This window comes from Gallus gallus, chromosome 2, assembly GCF_016699485.2.
Source record: "Gallus gallus isolate bGalGal1 chromosome 2, bGalGal1.mat.broiler.GRCg7b, whole genome shotgun sequence".
In the NCBI taxonomy this organism is placed as follows: Eukaryota; Metazoa; Chordata; class Aves; order Galliformes; family Phasianidae; genus Gallus; species Gallus gallus.
This window is the reverse complement of record NC_052533.1, coordinates 24,818,229-24,840,153: the sequence shown is the minus strand read 5'-3', so window position 1 is coordinate 24,840,153 and position 21,925 is coordinate 24,818,229. Positions and strand designations below refer to the sequence as shown.

Sequence of the window (21,925 nt, the reverse complement as noted above, 5' to 3'; positions counted from 1 at the left end):
GTACTTTAGTGGATGTCTACATAGTGATGTCTACACCTGCACAATGTAAGAAAGGAAAGTAGCAGGGGGGAAAATAATATCCACAGTTGGTTTTGGAACATGACCACCTATCGTGCTGGGCTAAGACTTTAGTAGTTAACTCACAGGCACCCTCAGTGTAGGATCTAGGTGGCTGGATTTGTTTTCTACTATTTGCTTTTAAATTTAATATGGGAAAATATCGCTTCAGAAATAAAGAAAAGATATAATTTCTTCTGCCTCAATCTTATTCCCTTCAGCTCATCACTTAGAATTAAGATTACTTCAAGGATGATTAAACAGTAAATAATTACAGGAAATGCTTAAATCTTAACTCATAACCTCAAAATACTGTTGCTTTTAGATCATTAGTAAATCTATGACAAATCAAAATCTTAGCATCCATTTCCTGTGAACATACTGCTATTAGCTTGCACAGCTCTCCCAAACGCATTTCTCCAAAATAAAGCTCATATTTACATTGATAAAAAGCTCAAGTCTAGACAACCAGAAACCCAAGAATCATTTCATTAGTAAAAAGAATTGTCCAAAATCAATCTTTTTATGCTGGTGCCTCATTTTCACACTATGTGTCTTGTCTGTAAATTAACTTCTGAAACTCCAATTTACTCCCTCCATAAAATTGAACTACTCCTTACAAACCTGGACAAAACGCTGAATATTGACATATAAACACACAAATTACACAGAATTTTTCTTTTGTTAGGCAACATATACAGACAGATAATTACTCTCCATTAGATTTTTTCAAACTCAGGTATGAATTCCTCACCAAACAGCTTCAAGTGGGATATGACTTCAGAAGCAGAGTACTTATAAAACAGTCCAAAAACTCACTGTTTTGATCAGCAAGTAACTCACCCATGACGAATACACAGTCTATCACAAACCTTCTTGAAACCCTTTTGAAACAAACACATTACAGTCTGAATTCTTTGCATTAGAATCTTCATAAATGGTTAAAACTGTTTGCTGTGCTCCTCTGACGTTTTTATGGAAGATGTTTGTGAAGTTTCACAAACAAGAGGGAAAAAGATATGTAAACAAACAAAACCAATTTTAAGATAAATCCTCAATCCCTCCACAACAATCAAACAGAAACAAAAACTGATGTAATGAGTAAAATGAAGGCAACTGTAAAAGCAGGACATCACATGCCTCCCATAGGTAAATGCGGGCCATTCTACTCTCACCTTTATCACGGTCATAGAGTAAGTCTTCTGTTGAACAAGGACTCCCATCCTGAGATTCAGGAGGGCAAAAGGGAGACACACATGGTGAATGGCTGCTGCAGCTGCTGCTGCGCTCCTGGACAGACGGAGTCTGAGTGTCAATGCTTCGTGTACTACTACTACGATAGTGAGCAGGTAATGGGGCCCTTCGACCATCGGGGATATCCAAAGGCTGCAAGAGAAACAAGCAATTCAGATTACTGAGACAGGATCCAGCTCCCAAACTAGTAGAAATAACTGAAGTAAAGAGGTGAAGAGTAAATAGCTCATTTATGAAACAACTTCTATGGAAGAAAATAATGCAATACAAAATGCACAACATACATTAATTATGCCCAATGTTGGGACAACGTGCAGACTTCCCAAGCCAACTATATGCTTTCAAGCAATGGACCATATTCAAGCCACAGAGGAACTATTAAATGTTCAAGATACAAAATTTCAGGCCTTCTTCCATCTCATTTCATTTCAAGTGAAGAATTAATTTTGTTTCATTTTTCTCTTTTCCATATATACCAAAATTAGAGCAGCCAATTCCAGAGCTTAAAATTCAACACAACATGCTTTTGCTAATAAAGAGGATATGAAACAATGTTCCCTCCTCAGCAACAACCTATATAAAAAACCACCAAATTATACAAAGAGGCAGACCTAGTGGACTTGGAAAATCCCTTCCTTCGTATAAGCCTTCCAGTTAATACCATTTCACATTTCATTTAAAAGCCAAGCAACACAGTATAAAGAGAACATTACAGTTGCTACATCAAATGCTCAAAAGTTTGGATAGAGCTGTTTCAACAGTTGAGTTCACATTGCATATTACGACAGGACCACGTGTTGCTATTCCCATCGCCCCCAACAGGCCATGACTCATTCAATGCACAAGATCGACCTGAAGCATTTACATCGCTACACAGACAGAAGTAGAAAACAAGACTGAAGCTGTAGAAAGAAAATTAGTCTCATAATTAACATAAACAAAAACAAACAAAAAGAAGAACTGCCATGTAGAACAGCATTTTTATCTGTTTCTGACACAAAGATTCTATGAGAGGCCAAAGTTATCTGATCCAACTCCTCTCTTTTATCATATCTTTTCTGGAAGCCCAGTCTGTATAGGACTGATTTGCAAAAGTCTTCATCATTCACAGATGGAGAAGGAAACTATGAAAGCTGCACTTTGAAGTCCTAAAACATATGCAGTATCCTGAGTTACCTGAAGAAGCACACTATAAAAGCCTGATGGATTTGTGTTTCTCCATCCATAAAGAGCAAATAATATCATCTTGCCTCTTACGTAAGTGTGATGAAAATGAAACATTTCAGAGACACTCTTAATATGCAGAAGGAAAAAGCCATGTAGGAATTCAGGTTTCTGACTTCAAAGCAAGGTTTAGTAGTGAACATTATGATACACATCTAATGAGGAGAAAAGAAAAACACCGAACGGCTGCTCATCAAGTGCACATACAATAATCTACGTAGCAGGTAAAGCAAGGATTCCAGGGTGGGAATAAAAACAGTAAGTAATCACATAATTAAAGACTTCAGGATAGCACAGATGTTCTTCCACACCTGAAGAAACACCTTACTCTTATGTAGTCAAGAAGTATATCCGAAATCACTTATTTCAACCTCTGCTGAATCAATATTGAAGGTATAGAAAGTCACCTGCATTTTTAAATATGCCTCTAGAAATATAGGCAAGTATAAAAAGCTACACATTTATCACTCTTTGCAAGTAAAGTAACAGAAAATGCCCGAAAATATCTCAAATTACTGTGCTTCTGTATTTCTTTCCCTTAATACTGAACCCAATTTTTGACAAGGCTGTAAGCCTTGGTGAAAATATCAATTTGAAGTACTCAATTTTTAAACATGATCAACATGAAAAAGGACTTCAGAACTTACTTTCCATGAGTCATGCCTAAACTATTTTAAAAACCAAAGTCCTCACAATCTTAAAGCACAAGCAATAGGGTAACTGTAATTGAGTACAGATGCTACTAGTTGTCATAATTCTCAATGCAGGGAAAATGGCTGGAAATTACAGAATTCTGCATACTGTGTTTTTCGCAGAAGGATTCAGCCATGTACTAATTTTATTCCAAAGGCTTTCCAACAAGACACCAATTAACCACTATGAGACAGTACGTTCTTGGACATAGTTATAAACTGCCCTCATGCCTCCCTGCAAAAGTATGGAAATGGCCTATTTGACAACAACATGCACTTCTTAATGCAATTAAAATCATCAGATTTTTTTCAGTATCAATCTATTTGCGTGAAAAATTAAAAATGCCCTACAGAGGCATTTTTAATCAGGAATTTTAATCCTGATTGAAAAATTAAAATATATACATACTAATTTTAATCAGGAATTCAACTATGACATAATATACCAATAGGAACCTTCTATATAATCTGTTTTCCACACACCTTATACCTGTTCGAGAGGGATCTTCTTCAGAGTAAAGCATTCAATGCTTTTGATTAAAAACTACTCTCTAGACTGGAGCACAGAAGCAGAGATAGGAAATTGCTTCTGCCTTCTAGCAGAAATGCAGTCGTTAATGCATTAGACAAGATGGGAGTGCAAAAATCCATTACGTATCCTGAAGAGATTGTTCCTTACAAGGAGCACTTGGAGGAAAAAAAAACAAACAAAACTTTTCAGATGAAGGATATGAAGATTAAGGTAAAGACCCTGTGAAGCTGTTCAAATTAGAAAAACAATCAAAAACAATCATCACAGGACTGAATTTTCTGATAGGTACATAAAAACATTTTACTACATATTTCCAGAAGCAAAAGAAATTAAACAAGAAAGATATGAATCACCTTCACTTTCATAGTGTGACGGTCAAAACTTTTTCATTTCTAAGTACTTCAGTATATTTGAAAGACATATCAGGTACTATTTTTCTATTTCTCCTAATATGAGACCTATAACCACACATATCCAACACTGTGGGGCATTTCTCGCTGGTTTCACAACATATTCTTACTGTAGCGAGCTTCTTACTGTAGTGAGTTGGGGGTAAGTTCATCATCTTATTGTTCAAAGTCTCCAACATTTGTGTTGCAGAAACGCAATAGGACAAAGAATAAAGGCCAGACAACTTCATAGAAAGCTGATACTCTTGTACAATTTATAGTGGGCACAGAGACAAATACAATTTCCTGGAAAGCCGGTCACCAAATTATAAATCAGGAAGGAAAATATATCCAGAATCTTTGAATAAAGGTATTAGAAGATGAAATGACATTTTTTAGTAAACCTGAGGACAAAGATGCTATTAAAAAGGGACTCCAGAACTAAATGCCAACTTTACTCTGTTTTTATGAAATAAAAATGAGAATGCCTTCAGCTGGCTAAGAGAGATGATCTGAAAAAATATACACACGCGGCCAAACCAAAAAGGAAGAAATGCTTGAAATGCTTTGACCACATATCACTAAACTTCATAGACAGTTAGATTACTAAAAGAGAGACCTAATGACATTACTGTATCATCCATTATCTTTATGAAGCACATAAAAATAACAAAGCTAATCTCTCCTCAATTACCTTTCCATGAAGTAAAGTTCCTATTATAAAAATACTGTATGTAGAAAAAAAAAAAAAAAAGTAGAATCATAGAATCACAAGGTTGGAAAGGACTTATGAGATCATCTAGTCCAACCGTCCCCCCATCACCATTACTATCACAAGCCACTAAACCATATCTCGTAGCTCCTCATTCAGACGCCTCTTGAACACTGCCAGGGACGGCGACTCCACCACCTCCCTGGGCAGGACATTCCAGCACCTGACCACTCACTGAGAGAAAAAGTTTTTCCTTATGTCTAATCTAAACCTCCTCTGGCACAACTTGTGGCCATTTCCTTGGGTCCTGTTTGTTGCATGGGAGAAGAGGCCAAACCCCTCCTCATCACAACCTCCCTTCAGGAAGTTGTAGAGTGCAATGAGGTCTCCTCTCAGCCTCCTCTTCTCCAGACTGAACAATCCCAGCTCCCTCAGCCACTCTTCATAAGACTTAAGTAAAGAAGGTTTCCAAAGAATTCATTTAGCAAAGTCAGCAGAAGATAGAAGATATATTCCAAATCAATTTATACATTTTTAAGAAGTAGGACAGCTAAAATTCAAGTCAGCAAAAGGGAAAATAAGGTATATAATATCCTACCCCCAAAATCAAAAAAGTATAAAAATAAATGAAATCAATTTGTGTATCTGAAGACTAAGGAAGAAAGTGTGAACGTGAGAGGAAAGTTCCACTGGTTTCCAATTTCAGCTGGCAGCTCAATTTAAAAAGTAATTCAAACATCCATAAAACCAGATCTGCTTTAACCGTAAGGTTACTTCTGTCCCATGCATCACCTGCTCTGATTTCAAGGTGATAAACCTCCTAGAAACTTGTTCAAAAATTCACAAGTTTATACTGAAGACCTGAAATAGTGACAGGAAAAAAAAAAAAAAAAAAAAAAAGGTCAAGAAAACTAAACTATAATTTTCAAGAGTTAACCAAACTAAAATGCACTTTTGTTTTACTTAAGACATTCCAAATGTGCTTATTAGAAGGAAACTGATGAAATAAGAAAGCTTTTAATGTACTGCCTAAATTTGAATAAAACTTGAGAAAGTAAACTGCATTTAAAAAAAATGAAGATAACTACTCTTCTCTACCACAGATGTTATGTTTTTCCCCAATATTTCCTAGCATATGAATTCAGATTCACAATAGGCCACAAGTGTTTTAAGCAGCTGGATTGATTAACATGAAGTTTTAAACATGCACTTGCTGAAACTAGGAAGCAAACTTGGAAACAGGTGAAAAGAAACCAGTTGAGAATTTAGACGCCCACCAATCCTAAAAGCAAGCTTACAAAGAAATCCGTCTTTCACGTGTCACCCAAGGCAACCACTTACCTTTGATTGTTATTTTTTTTTTAATACAATGTTACAACCAGAAAGAAAGGCAGAAAATTGAAAGAAAAACAAATTGTTTCACTAGCAGTGAAAATAATGAAGTTTGGTTTCCCGTGGTTTACCTTTTGTTCAGTAATTCCTAACCTTTAACCCAGCCACCCAACTCCCCCTGGCTAAAAAGAAGCTAAATTGTTGCAGTTGGAGAAAGTTCACCAGCAGTGAGATTTAGTAAATCACTTTTATTATGATCTTCCATAAGTAAACTGTGAGATGCGATAAGCTCTAAGACAGTGCTAGTAGTCCCATTTTAGGTCCCACCAGAAGAGATCTGACAGAAATTAGCAGTTATATAACAGGAAACAACCCTCTGCCCACAAAGATGGACTTGACTTCAAGGGCAACGTCTAATTTATGACTTTCTTTTGTGTCTGAAGGTTCTACCCAGCTAGATGTTTAGATGATGGGTTCACTATTGCTTTGGTTGTGTAAACTGCTGAGCATATCTGGCCTCAGTCCAACAATGCACTTAAGAATGTGCCTGTTTGGCTGGATCAGAGCCAGTACATTCAGTAACTTATAAGACTTGAGTTCTGCATCTGAAGTAATAAGCTGTTAAAGCCTAAGGACAACATTTACAAAGATGATTTGTCTGATAAATAAATTAAACCTCCTCTAACCACAAGAGATTACAGCTCTGGCCATATGAACATCAATAGTTGCAATGCAATATGTACCTTTTTATACTCTTCGGGGATAGCACAACAGAGTTTATTGATTTGGACTTTTGGGGTTTTTTGTTTGTTTTTCTCTCTACTCCCCTTACTGCAACACTGATCCTTATAAAGGGATGAGACAGCTTTGGGAAAGCCAATCTAGCATGAAACATTTACTACTCAGGTATTTCATTCAAAGCACAGCTAATTCAGGAGAAGCCAAAAATATTCCAAAGCTTTTTGTTTGTTTATTTATTTATTTATTTTAAAGTTTACTGCCATAATGAAGAAACATAAATATCAGACTTCGGAATCTTACACCTCCAATTGAAGTTTTATAGCTTGATTTGTGCACTGAAGTGCTATTACAAGAACATTCACAAGTAAAAAACCTACAGTTCTGAGAATTAGGAAAAACAGCACAGAAGTTGATCCCACAGCAGAGAATTTTCATTGGTTATTTAGGAAAGAGTGGCTGCAAAGTAAGCATTTCACATTTTAGGTGTAATTTAAGCACTCCAGTACTCTTCAATGAGAATTTCAACACTCCAGATCTCTCATATAATCTAGGCTCCTCAGCTTGTACATATTTCCCATATGGAGATCCCCGATTACAGATCAGTGTTTTAAGGAAGTAAAACAGTTCACATTCAGTTTATGGAAGAAAAGCATTAAAACCAAGAAGCTCAGCAGAGCACAGGAAACTAAAGTCTTACCTAAGAAAAACTATGTAAAATAAAGCAAATAAATTAATCTCCCAGTTTTCTACTTACTCACTACAGTAGGCTGAATATTTAAGTACTTACGTTTCACATTAAAACTTACAAGTTCTCAAAGAAAGGGCATTCTAAATAAAATGTTTGACTAAAAGGCCTTTAAAAACAAACAGAAGAACAAGCAACCCTAAAATACTGAAACTTTTTTTTTTTAAACAGTCTGAGGAAAATTATTAGTAATTTCTACTACGAGGGAGTTTTCTCGTGTTTGTAGGTTACAAAGAAAAAGCAACTATAGACACATTAATATAAGCTTACCTTGGATATCTCTTCTCTTCCACTATTTTCCTTAATGAACACTTTTTCCAGTTCAGGGCTTATTCCTTCTACATTACACGGCACACGTGAAACAGTTGATTTTGGCACTGAAATGTTTGACAGTGGCATAGGGACTGATCTGGAAATAGAAGCCTAGAAGGTAGAGAGCCACATGATTTGAAGTTGGAAAACTGAATAAAACAGAAGTATGAGATCAGCACTAAAGAACCTAAAGATGGTGAATTAATAAACTCTGTAATAATTTCACTTTGTTTGCATAAAACAAAGGCCACTAACATCACCTCTTCTTGACTCAGAAGAGTTTTATAATAAAAAACATTCTACTACCTCATTTATCAGTAGGTAGGCAGGTATATGCACTTTCCAGATGTACAGACTACAGAATACACACTAGGGGATGCGGTGCATGCGGTGTGCTGATGTAGATGGTTTAACTATGATCCAAAAGGCATTTCACAACATTCCTGAAGCTTAACCACTCAAATGAAATATCTACTTAATGCACTTCTAGCCTCTTTTGGTTGGCTTAAGTGAAAGAAAAATAAGGCATTCATTCTAAACCTCTAATTTCATTAGTTTCTAACATTTCAGAACTTTGTGTCAAAGATCTTAAGAGAAAACATTTGGAGTTTAAGAATCAAACACATAAAAAAATACAAACATGGTTTTCAGAAAAAAATAAATGAGTGGAGCTCTGTTACTAGAAGGAACCATTCACAAGAGCACATCTGTCTTGCACAGTCAACTCTGAACATTTTAGCTTGGCAACAGCTGCACCTACGCTGATAGTCATGAACAGTGTTCACTTCCTAGTATATATTTTCCTGCTGTTCACAGAATCACAAGATAAGATAAAAATGTAAAACATACCTGTTGACTTCTCTGAGAGATTACTGAATGAATCTGGCTCTGAATAACCTGATGTAGCTGTAGGTGTCCCTGTTCAATGCAGGGGAGCTGGACTACATCACCTTTAAAGGTCCCTTCCAACTCAAATAATTCTATCATTTCATGATTCTATGTATTAGCTTGCTAGGGGGAGGGGGTGTTGTGTTTTCCAGTTGTTGCTTTGTTTGATTTTCTGTTTTGTTTGTTCTTATTTGTTGTTTTGGTTTTTTGTTTGATTAGGTTTTTTGAGCTCATGCCAAATGAACATTAAGAAACACTGCATGCAGGATAGCATTCTCTGGAGGTCCCAGGAAAACTGAAAACTTCACTGGCCTTGCTAAACACATTCTTGAGAATCCAAAACGTTGCACAAGTGAGTTCCAAGTGCTAACGAACATTACATCAAAGCATACATCTTAGGTGGATTACAGTTTGTGACAGACTGCTTTTACTATAAGTAGTGGCATAGATAGACGCAACTGCTTACATTGAGATCAAAAGTAACATCCTTTTCTATAATAAAATGCAGCAAAGCTTTTGTTTTAGAGACATAAATGTTTCAGGAAGAACATCAATTTCTTACACACCTTCATCACAAGACCAGGTTTTAACCACTAGATTTTATCCATACAGAAGAAGGAACATAAAGGGATCAGCCAACACAACAACTACCATGGTACAACTCCTTCTTATAAAAAGACTATTTTAAAAAGCTGTCAGGAAATACAACTACAGTGCAAACATTTCAGGAAATCAGCTGCCTGTTAGCAATATGGAGACCAAGTTCAGCATCCACTGTAGGTGAAATTTAATCAGGACTCAAACATCTACACTGTCAAATGAGAAAAGATAACTGCTTTTGAGAAAAGATAACTGCTTTTTAGAGGTATTTTAAGGGTTCACAAAGTCACTAACAGAATCTTGCCTGAGCTTTAGAACCAGTTTCAGTTTCAGTTCCACTGGCAGTTTGTGACACTTACAGAACAGAGACTGTGTGGTATCTTCCATTGCACCCTGCTAAGAATCAGGCTCACACTTGGGTAATTTGCCCAGGCAATTGGTCAAAGCTATTACTCATTGCGTCAGCATTTTTCTTAATAAGAGAAAGACACTCTCAGAACACAGGCAAGATTTTGTAACTGATGCATGAAAGGATCTGAAAAGCCTTAGCCAGGCTAATGCTGAAACGATCAGCTCTATTAAGATTTGCATAAAAATTCAAATCACTTTCGATAAGTAATAATGTAACAGAAAACAGATGTCAGACTATGAGCCTGAGCTTTACTTTCCAGAGAATTTAAGGATTTACAGTGTCCTATTCCTGGTTAACTGAGAGGTGTTTCCTCAGGTATACACAGCCTGAGAGAGATCAGAGGATACATTGAAAAGAAATAAAAAGAAGAGCTGGTGTAATAAACTCACTGCTGGAGAAAAATTAATCATACTGCCCACTGACTGTCATTGATATAAAATATAAGAACACTCATCAACATAATCTGGAAATGATGGAAGCTCTCAACACATACTGTAACATAGCAATGTTGTTTTACCTCAAGTAAGGCACTGCTACCACAAAGAATTATGTGAAGGTTCTCATCCTAGAACACAGAATCTGTTATTGACAATGATTCTAGACTACCGTAACAACCAAAAGGTACGTCCTAGGTGAAGCCATGAAGATGATTCATGCCCTGTAGTGTGAAAGATAAACAGCCCTCTTTTTCCAGGGATGGGACAACTGGTAAGCATCATCTTGATTTCAAACAAAATTAAATTTGAGGTGAATTATCATCATCTTTTTAGAAAGCAGACAGGACTGTTTTTTTCTAACTTGACAATCACAGGGAAAGTGCTTCTCTGGCCATAAATTAACCAATAAGCAAATTATCAGAAAAAACTCCTAAAATGAACAAGGAAATGAGATCTTCCTTCAAATACTGGATGAAGCAATGCTCCAGTCTTCTACTGACGAATACACGATAAGGTGAATTATAAGCCTGTTTGCAACAAATCAGTTCATTTCAGAGAAGCTGAAAACTGGGTTCTGTAATCTCAATGCAAATACCGCCTCAGAGGTCCCATTCAAAGTTCTGTCTGCTGCTCAAAGACTTACCAATTGTTGAGCTGTCAATCCAGACTGCTTATTTTTGGTACATTTTATTTATTTACCTATAAATTGAGCTCAGACAAAATTGGGTTGTGTAACTGATAAGCAAAAACCCTCCAGAAGAGCAGACCTACCATGAACATTAGTCTTAGAAACATGTACATACTCCTGGAAAGACAGCCTTATCTGGCCATGCACAGAATTTTTACAGCATATTAATATATTTTCGTTGATATCCTTCTGCAACCCCTCTTTCTTTTATTATATGATGGTTATCAGATAAAATTCAGTGTGGATGCAATGGTATCAGGTTGCTAAGCATTTCAGTGTACCACATAAGGAAGCAAACAGAAGAAAGATGGGAAGAAAGAGCAAGCTATTCTCCCAACACCGATAAAACAGGAGGCTGTTAATATAAGCAGCTATGTGTCTACTTACCTGAGTCTGACTGACTGCTATATGGTTGCCATGGAGAGGTGATTGACGTTCTTTCTCTTTACCGTGACGACTACTCTGCTTACTGCGCTGAAGCTGCTGTCTCAGTTTGGCAATCTGCTGGAAAGAAGTCCAGGTGAAGTGATTAATGAGTTATGAAAAGAATATCTGTTTATATCTTTCTTAATGAAGTGAATCACAGATGTTTTTAAAGTCCTCTTTAGAGAATTTTATAGAATAAGCATATTGGATTGTCTGCCTTTGAGCTATGAACATTAAACCCTCTAACTGCCTGCTAGTCACTTCCTCCAAAGTAACTGCCCTATTCACCAACCTGCATATGCAAGCAGGCTTAGTTTACTAATAAACTTCCCCATTTATAAGAAAATACTGTAATAACTGAAGCAAAGTATCCCTAGTGTCAACTTATAGCAATTTCTGGCCTACCATTAGCTTAAACTGAGGGACTGCGAAGCCTATAGTCAAATTTATTTGACCTTAAGCCAAAGCAAAGTTTTCCAATAATTCATAATTAAAACAAAAGAACCTCTACAAACGACTGTCAATCAGTATGTATTGCTTCATCTTGGAGAGCTTAATACATTTAATACTACTTTCCTGCAGGCTACATTATCACAGATTTCTTCAAGCAGACAGAATTATCTTTTCTGCTGTCTGTTGCGAAGATGCGTAAGCAAACAATATGTATTTTAAAGGTCAAATGCACATACAACCATTATTCACTTGACCAGCTCCTTAATAGAAAGCAAAGCATTTAATCCAGGAATTCTTTCAGTTATTCCCTCTGAATAGCTTCTATATGAAAGAGCATTTAACTCTCTAAGTATTGTTTGAGAAGCTTAGATGACATGCAAATTTAGGCAACAGGTACAGACACTTCCTTAAACCAGGGTAATCTTTTTTTTTTTTCCTTTATGCTCAAATCTCACTCTCTTTCACAATCAGCATGCAGGCATAAAAGGCAATGCATGCAAGTCCCCACTTCATTTTAAACACAGCTAGAAATACAATTTTAAAATCTGAAGTAAGGAGATATGAAAGCACATGGAATTCATATTTCAAAGAACTTAATCAGCTGGAAAGTATCCTCTCTCTGAGTTGAGATTACTTCAAGTACAGTCACTCTGTGGTCAAGTCCAAGTAGTTAAATATATCTCTAATGTCCTTGCAAAAAAGCAGCACTGCGGTAAAGAAACACTTCACATCACTTTTCAGCATCAAGAGTTGACAGTGCTCAGTTAAGGCTTTGATGGAGCTTGGCTACAAGCTTTGGAATTTTCTTGGTTTTGTTTCTAACATCACTCACACAACAGATCCACCTTAAATGTTTCACATCAAGTCTTGCCACACTTCATAATCCATATTCAAAGAACTGCTATTCAGAAATGCTTGACTACTCCTAATCTTCAATGACAGAAACAGGTTAGATTTCCAAAAGGATCTGTGTTGACATCAAGATAAAGCCCTAACACAACCAAGTTTTTAACAAAAATGTGCTAAAGAATGAGATTAATCTCTTGAAGAAAAATGCCACGCGGGCACCATGAAACTTTGAAAGAATTTGAAGAGATACCCCAACTCCACCAAAAAAAAAAAAAAAAAAAAAAGTCCTGAACTACTCGGTTCTCCATGTAAAAGTAAAGTTAAATAGGAAACCCAGCTCAACAGAGAGATGAAGAAGCAAGAAAGTAACCGGTTTGATAAGGGAACACGAAAGTACATCTACAACAACATAGATAAGAAATGTTGGAGAAGTGGGCATGTAGGGAAATGATCTTCATCTCCTTTAAAAAGCAGAACAAAAAGAAAAAAATGAAGACTAGAAGACAGTCGTGGATTGAAATGGATGGCTACAAGAATACCCAAAAAGCAAGGACACAAGGTGGGGAGAATGCTGTTTTAATTTCTGTTGCGTTTCCCTGACACTCTTGGCTTCTTCCTATTTAAACAGTTAATTACCTATTTTTTATTTAAATGAAATCAAGCTTTCTGAGTTTTTCACAGGAGCATGCTATAAAAAAAGATTTAAATTCACCTCAGAGCTCTGACTCAGATTCTAGTTGCAAGCAGCTCGCAAATCTATAAGAAAACATAGCCACACTGTAAGATATGGACAGTGAGAGCACTCCAATGGGCTAATACATCTCCACACTCTTCAAAGTGTGAAGCTACAATCTTCTGAAAGGAATCATGGACACCTCAATGGGAAGTTTACTCAGCCACTTCCAGAGTATGTGTATTTTGGCAATCAATAGGTTCGTAACAATAACAAATGAAATGCTTCTTGGGTCACTGGGGAAAAAGAGAAAGATGAAAATTTGTTGAAGAACCTGACCTTTCTGTCTGGAATCGCAATATGGCTATTTAAGGCAAATACAAAATGCAGTGAAGAAACAGACATGCTTTCTCAGCTCATATCCTTAGCCCTGAATTTGAAGAACCCTTATTTCCCAAGAACCCTGCCTTTCTCTTTCAAGAGACAAAAGAAGGAGAAAGTAAGAATGAGCACATAAAAAGCAACCTGCCATTTCTTATTCATCCCCTAGACACATGAGACAGGCTTGCCAGCACAGGCTACCTGGCTTCACAACAGCCATAGTAAGCAGTCAGCAGTGCCAAATACGTGGGCAGAAGAACCCTCCAAACCAAATGGCACTCCATCTCTTCACTGAGAGTACGCAGTGAATCTACCATTTGCCAAAGCTAATCTTGAAATCTCAATTGCTTTTTTCTTCTACAAGATCATCTTTTTATTTCTAAGTATCTTCCTTCTTTACCAAACTTGAAGAAAACCACTCCTTTTAAGAGGAAGAGGTAGCTGTGCTAACTTCCAAGAACCTTAATTAGCTAGAAAGCTAGAAGTTAATCTTCTCTCTAAGCAGCAGAAAAGCATCATTAGATCATCAAACATCAATCAAAATAAACTCCAGATATGTAAGAGGTACACTAATCCAAGAAAAGCAGATAAAAAATTAATTTTATCTATGCTTTTTAACTCTTTAATGCTTTGGAAGAAAACGCAGAACATTTACCTGGGAGCCTTATCCTGAGAATGCACCTACTTGAAAAAGCCTTTTTTTTTTTTTTTTTTGTAAAGCTTGAGGAAACTGAAAATTTTGCTAATGTTCAAGATAAATGTTTGGAACTGGCAGCCTGTTAGGGTTTAACCCAGCAGGTGCCTAAGCACCGCACAGTCCTTTGCTCACTTCTCCCCCTTCCCAGTGAAAGCCTGCTTTCCTAATTTTGTTCCCTGGCAGCTCCATGGGCCCTTCACAACCCTGCTTAGCAGTGACTATAAACACTGGTGTGTTATCAACATTGTTTTTCTCCAAGAACCAAACCATAACACCATTGCAGACACCTTGAAAAAAACAATTCCATCCCAGGTGAAACTAAGACACAGCTACATTTCCTAGGATCAGTATCTTTCTTTAGCAGGGTCTGTTGTGACAGAACAAGAAGAAATGGTTTCAAACTAAAAGAGGGAAGAGTTAGATTGCATACAAAGAAAAAGTTCTTTACAATAAGAGTAGTGAGGCACTGGAACACGTTGCCCAGAGATGTACGCCCCATCCCTGGTGACATTCAAGGTCAGCTGGACCAGGCTCTGAGCAACCTGATCTAGCTGTAGGTGTCCTTGCCCTCCTGCAGAGGAGTTGGACTACACGATCTTTAAAGGTCCTTCCAACTCAAACAGTTCTATGATTCTATGATTCTCTACTGAACTTTAGAAATGAATAGAATTGTCTCGGAAAATTTCTGCTTCCAGAAAATGCATATTGATAAGTCACAAAGAAACTGGTATTGAACAAAAACTCTTAACACTCAACCTGCAGGCATTAAGTAGCTTGGTGTGGGAAGGTGAAAGACCTGCATGTCCTTGCAAGTATCTCAAACAGGCAGGGATGGCTGCACAGATAGGCTAGTATCGGGACTTATAGGTGAGGAGAAAGGAAAAATAAGGGATAAAAAAAGAAGCCAAACAACAGAAAGATAGAACAGACAAAGAACAGGAAAGTAACTGAGGAAGTGCAAAAGTAAGAGAAGATAGACTAAAATTGGCTGAAAAATGTATGCAGAATGACACTGGGTCTACGAATCAACCTGTGGAAAAGGCAACAAAACAGCGTTGAAAAGCTGGAGACAGAGAAAGGAAAACAGAGGAAGGGAAAGAACCAGAAGCTGGAAGAGATGAGGGCAAGTTTTAGCGTGAGCAATTGTTGCAAAATATGAATAGAAACAGTTTATTTCCACACACCTTCTCCCCCCCCCTTTTTTTTTAATGTGTTCAATCAGAAGGGAATCACGAAACTCACCAGCTATGTTTCTTGTCTTTCTCTTGTGATCAGCTCATAGAAGATGGCAACTTTGCAAAATGGATCACTGCGATCAAATGGCAGAGACTTGCTTACACACTGAAGGTTTCCCTATTACTGACAGTCAGAGCCATGTGGTGGAAAAAAGCTGCTTGTGCAAAACTTGATACAAAACCACCAGATGATGAAGAATGGTCTCTCAGTAGAAGTGAGAGTGTTATCCTAGAAACACAGATGTTATTCTTGCCTCTGGTTCAATTCCTTTGTGCTAGTAGCTAATGTTTAAGCCAAAACTTCTCAGACACAAGACTCCTTCTGTACTAATTCCTAGGCACTTAATTTGTGGTTCTGAGTATTTGCTCATAGCTGCAAATGAAGTCACCCAGGCACTTGGAAGGCCCATGCATTAATAAGTCAGTTAAGATGGGTTTTGTAACAGGTGCTCAATATGACAGGAATAGACAACCCTCACCTTTCCTTGGCCCAGGTGCTTTTGTTTAAAAACAAGAATACTGTTACCACTGAAATGCAAAATTATTCTTTATTTGTTTGAGGAATCAAACTTCTTACTGCTTTTGACAACTATTCTTCCAACCATAGCTGTGAGAAAAAGGACGACTGCCAGTAACAGCATCTCCTTAGACAACCTATACATTTGTTCTTGTTTCTGAATGTCCTATTCAAAACAAGGAGCCAGAGAGAGGACTCAAAAAAAACCATGGAGAGTTGAGAAAAGGCCACCATACGACCATGCACCATGCAAAATTTATTTCTTAAAGAGAAAGATGTAGCTCTAGAAGAGAGGCTGAACCCTTCCTGACACAGACAGGAGGCTGACTGCCCACTAAGTATTTGGTACTGGCCAAAGCTAGAATTGCATGAACTTGAGACAGACTGCAGTTCACTGGTATGTAAGACTGAAATAGTGCACATTCAGCTGAGTTGAAAACCATTTTCCTGTACCTAATTTCTGATTATGCAAATCCACTTCTAATGGATTCTATCCTGTTTCTACTGCAGTTTACAATGGAATACATACGACTGAAGAGCATTTCAGCTACTACTGTGTCAATACTTACCATACTATTTCATTTGTGAAACTGACATCCTCTCCATCCTCACCCTTAAGCCTGACTAAAATTTCTAAACAAGAATATGGCAGCATAGAGACTTAAGCTTCGTCCCTTTCAGTGTTAGAGAACAGAAAACTCACTAAGGTAACTGAACAAAAACAACAGCAACAAGCTGGTTTCTCAGCACACACTCTGACCACTCCTCTGCAGCCAACACCGTATAGTAGAAAGGGAGGAAATCCAACATGAATAAAACAACAATTAGTCCTAAAACACTCCTAAATCAGGAGGTAAAACCTGTTTCAAGAGCAACAGAGGGGAGGGAAAGGGTGCAGTTTCCTGGACTCCAGATAGGGATTTAAAAGTATGTCTTGGCCATATCAAGACTGCAAAGTCTTCACTGTGCAAAAATTCTCACCTCTTTTAGTTGATCAGCACTTCCCCACGATGCTGAGCGCTGATGTGATCGCTTTTCTGCTCCTTCTTCAGCCCAACAGCTAGGTGTCTGGAGGAGAAAAAAAAATACGTATATGTAAAGTGAATTCCCCAGGTTACAAAAAATTTTGTCACAAATTATTGGCTTAACCTTTCTGTAAAGTTAGAGTTCAGGCATTATACATAAAGAATAAATTTGAGAACCTAATATGCAGCAGTAATGTTATCAATGAATAAAAAAATGGCGTTGATAATTCAGTTTAAGGCTTTGTAAAGTTGTGCTTACAAAGGATGAGAACAATGAACATTACTGAAGAGGAAATCAGCTGCCTGTCAACTACAGAAACACCCTACCTGACTATTCCTATCTTTGCTTCAGCATACATTTCTGTTTTTTACCCAGTGAACAGTTAGAAAACCACAATATAAAAGAAATATATTAAGAACTAGGAGACCAAAAGCCAATATTCATTTCTCCCACCTGTGTTCCTTAGTCACTGGGCCATATAATCAATTTCTTCCTTTCAACTCTGACTCAATACATCTTTTATTATTTTTGACAATGGCCTAACAAGCAGAAGAATAGGCCTTTTCCAGCTTTGTCTGCAAGCCCAAAAGGCTACTAACACAGTCCCTGAATTTAGGAGCAACAAGGTGCTAGAAGCCAGTTCTGCACCTCCTAGGTCTGTTTACCACAGGATTATTACAAAATTGTGGATATCCACCAGCATTTCCAAACAAAGAGTCACTGGCTGTCAGAGGGGAAATGATGACATTTAAAATCCAGAGATTTGGAGGTAAAAGTAATGTAAAAGTCAGGGCTACACACACTCAAAAATTCACAAAAACAAGACTTCTTCAACAATTTCCACTGATATTAGTTGAATCCTTGGTACCAACTGCAAGAAATAAAACCATACCACTGAAAACTATGAAAACTCAGCAAAGGTGGATTTCAGGGCCAAAGATCAATCAGAGTGACCTCAGGAGACCATCAGTGACACTTGCATGGGGGAGCCAGGACTCCAGCCAAGCAGGTCAGAATGCTTCAGGGATCCATCTCTCCACAGGCCTTCCCTTTAGTCTTCCTCCATCTATGCATAGAAGCCCAAATCCTCCACAGCTTTCCTCACCCTGGCTTCCTCCCTGGGACCTAGAACCTTCTGTAGCACCCTGACACAGAGGTTGCACTGATCTGCTAATAAAGGAGACCTGATATGGCCTTGAAGAATACCATAATAAGCAGTGCCCAGAGCCCCTCACTCTTGCTGCTCTGGGAAGGGGCAAAAGCAGCTCCCTGGTGCTCAGAGAATGGAACCACACATGTTACAGGCTGACACTATTACATACTGAACCTTAGTTTCAGGTTGTAGGCTACACTGTTAGAATCAGAGAGCTGCTACAGTACTATATGGCCTACAGCCTAGCACCAGTGCCAATATTTAATACGATAGCAGGCACACTGTGCACATAAGCCCATATATCCCATTTCTGTTTTCTGCCAACCCTGATTTTTTGCTGCATGTTCTCAGGAAAGAAAACAAGTCTTTATGAAAGTCAGACTTCTGTGTATTTATTATGAGTCTGCATGGGGGTCTGAGAAAGAAGCCTTAATGTGATTATGAAAAAAACAGTCAACCACTGAAGAGCTAAATCATCTATTTAAAGCTACCATGAAAATATGAGTCACTCAGCCAGGAAAATCCACAGCTCAGATAGAGACCACCTGATGAGACTGAATGTATACAACTATATTGGGCCAGACAACATGCATCCCAAGGTACTGTGGGAGCCAGCTGATGTGGTTGCCAAGCCACTCTCCACCATACTTGAAAAGTCACAGCTGACAGGTGGAGACCCTAGAGACTGGAAAGAGGGAAACAACACTCCCACTTTTATGAAAAGGGAGAAAGGAAGACCCAGGAAATACAGTGAGCCTTATGTGTGTCTGGGAAGATCATGGAACACATCCTCCTGGAAGCTATGTTAAAGTACGTGTGAGACAAGAGGTGAATGTGAGACAGCCAGCCATGCACTAAAGGCAAAGCATGACTCACCAATCCAGTGGCCTTCTATGACAGAGTGATGGTATCAGCAGACAATGAAATGGTAACCTGATGTCATCTACCTAGATTTGTGCGAGGCATTTGACGTGGTCCCACACCACATCCTTATTTCTAAATTGGAAAGATATGGATTTGAAAGGTAGACAATTCAGTGGATAAAGAATTGGTTGGAAGGTCACAGCTGTTGTGCTCAACAGCTCTACATCCATGCAGCGGCTGGTCACAAAAAGTGCTCTTCAGGGGGTCCATTGTGTTACTGGTTCTGTTCAACATCTTTATCAACGATAGAGACGGAAAGAATTAAGTGCAACCCCAGCAACAACATCAGACCCAAGCAGTGCAGTTGATACAACAGAAGAAAGGGATGTTATCCACTCAGACCTGGACAAGTCTGAGAAGTAGGCACTCCCTTACTCAATGAGATTCAACAAAGCCAAGCATGAGGTGTTGCACCTGAGTCACAGCAATCCCAGATGTGTGTACAGACTGGGAAAACTACCTGAGAAGAGCTCTGCGGAGGACATGAGGTTCCGGTGGATGAAAAGCTTGACATGAGCCAACAGTATGCACTTACAATGCAGAAGACTAACTGTATCCTAAGTGGCACCAAAAGAGAAGCAGCTAGCAGAGCAAGAGAAGCAATTTTACTCCTTACCCTGACCTCACAGGGCCACACATGGAGTACTGCATACAGATATAGTCTGATAGTGATAAAAGAGAAAGGCTTTAAACTAAAAGAAGAGAGATCTATATCAGATTTTAGGGGAAAATGTCTCACTCAGAAGGAGGTGAGGCACTGGAACAGGTTGTTCAGAGAAGCTGTGACTGCCCCATCCCTGGAGGCACTCAACACCAGGTTGGTTGGGGCTCTGGGAAGGCTAATCTAGTGGACAGCAACACTACCTATAGCAGATGAGACCAGCTTCCAAGCCATTCTATGATTCTTAAACTTTTTTTTTTTCCTAGAAGTGCCCAGTTCCAAGCAAATGCTACTTACATTTACTTGTTCTGCATTTTAATGGAGACACACTCTAACCGTGGGCTTTCAAAATGGCTTATTCAGTTTTGGGCCTCTCAATACAAGAAAGATGTCACAGCCCTGGAGCATACCCAAAGAAGGGCAACAAAGCTGGCAAAAGGTTTGGAACATAATTCTTCAGAGAAGAGGATAAGAAAACTGGGATTGTTAGGGAGAAAAGGAGGCTCTGGGGATAACTTGTCACTCTCCACAAATACCTGAAAGGATGTTGTAGCAAGGTGGGTGTGTCAGATTTTTCTCCCACATAAACTAGTGATGGGAGATGTACTGGCCTTTAGTTGTGTCAGGGGAGGTTCAGTTTGGATACTAGGAAAAAATGCTTCTCAGGAAGAGTGACAAGGCAGGGGAATAGGTTGCTGCCCAAGGAGGTAGAAGAATCACCATCCCTGGAGGTTTTCAAGAAACATGTAGATGTGGCACTGACAGACATGGGTTCAAGCGGGCATGGTGGTGATGGGTTGGTGGTTGGACTAAATGATCTTAGAGCTCTCTTTCAGCCTTAAAGATTCTACAAAATTTACATTCCAGAGATGTTTTATGAACATCACATTGCTCCACAGTTTGATGAACAACACCAAGACAAAGTGGGAACAGGTACTTAAACATTTTCCTGTAGGCCAGGAGGACATGGCAGGCATCACTATAAGCTCATAGCCTTTCAACTACAGCGTAATGATTAGAATAGAAAAGATGAGTATCTAGAAAAATCTGAGTTACTCAAACAGAAATAGACAAAACAGAACAACCAAGGAATGTAGTGAGAACTTGCTGGCTTTTTTTTTTTTTTAAAGCATAGATATTGATCCAAATAGGAAAAACAAGAACTAATAGCAGCATTCTGAAGAATTTCATCAACAGTATTGGTATTGCTAGAAAAGACAGAGGTGAATACCTGCATCGCAGTTGATTTAATAAATGAAATCAGAATAACAAATGTGTAAAATCCATTCACTTAACACTAGATTTTGTACCTACTCAAACTATGCTTTGACACTCTTCCACTTTAATATTATCCCTGGAGTCAAGGATTACACATTTGCTTTCGATCTCTGGTAAATTGAGCCAAGTCACAACCTTTTGAAATATATGCTGAGTACCAGGGTAGAGACAGATCATGTCCATCACTTCTCTTTGCAGTATTACAAATACTGTATGATACTCCCTAGCACATAGTAAACTCAGGCAATATTGTACTAATGTGCTATTTTTTATCAGCTGGAAGAAATAAAGTTAAAAATAACATAAGCAGTTGCTAGAGTATCATGGCAAGCTGGACTCTTCTTTAAATGCTGTACATTTCCACTTCTAATATAACCCACACTAAATGAAGAAGAATATGGGTTTTGTAATCCCAAATCTTTATATTCAAGCAAAACTTTTCAAAAAAGGATTCACATTCTGTTACATCAGAAATAAGAACAAGTTGTACTGCACACCCCTGGCAATGCCACGTTTTGTGAAAGCTGTTTTCCCATCTTTATTCACAGCTTGTACACAGCAATTTTATCCACAGAAGTCTTCATCTGAAGCCACTGCGAAGTGTGCTCCTCACATGTTAAACATTAAAAAAAATAGG

At 38.1% G+C, this 21,925-nt stretch overlaps 1 protein-coding gene across 5 annotated transcripts in view; it reads right to left on the bottom strand.

The window, feature by feature from the left end:
* GLCCI1 (glucocorticoid induced 1) overlaps window positions 1–21,925 on the bottom strand; it is a 52,720-nt gene that overhangs the window by 9,132 nt on the left and 21,663 nt on the right. For 3 of the 5 annotated variants that reach the window (NM_001012855.5, NM_001398253.1, XM_040681193.2), the window contains exons 3-6: window positions 17,228–17,314; window positions 11,403–11,519; window positions 7,949–8,101; window positions 1,233–1,443 (exon numbers count right to left, since the gene is read on the bottom strand). In NM_001012855.5, coding sequence (NP_001012873.3) covers window positions 1,233–1,443; window positions 7,949–8,101; window positions 11,403–11,519; window positions 17,228–17,314 — 568 coding nt within the window. The remainder of the gene's footprint in view (window positions 1–1,232; window positions 1,444–7,948; window positions 8,102–11,402; window positions 11,520–17,227; window positions 17,315–21,925) is intronic. The other 2 variants (NM_001398252.1, NM_001398254.1) reach the window with 1 other exon arrangement.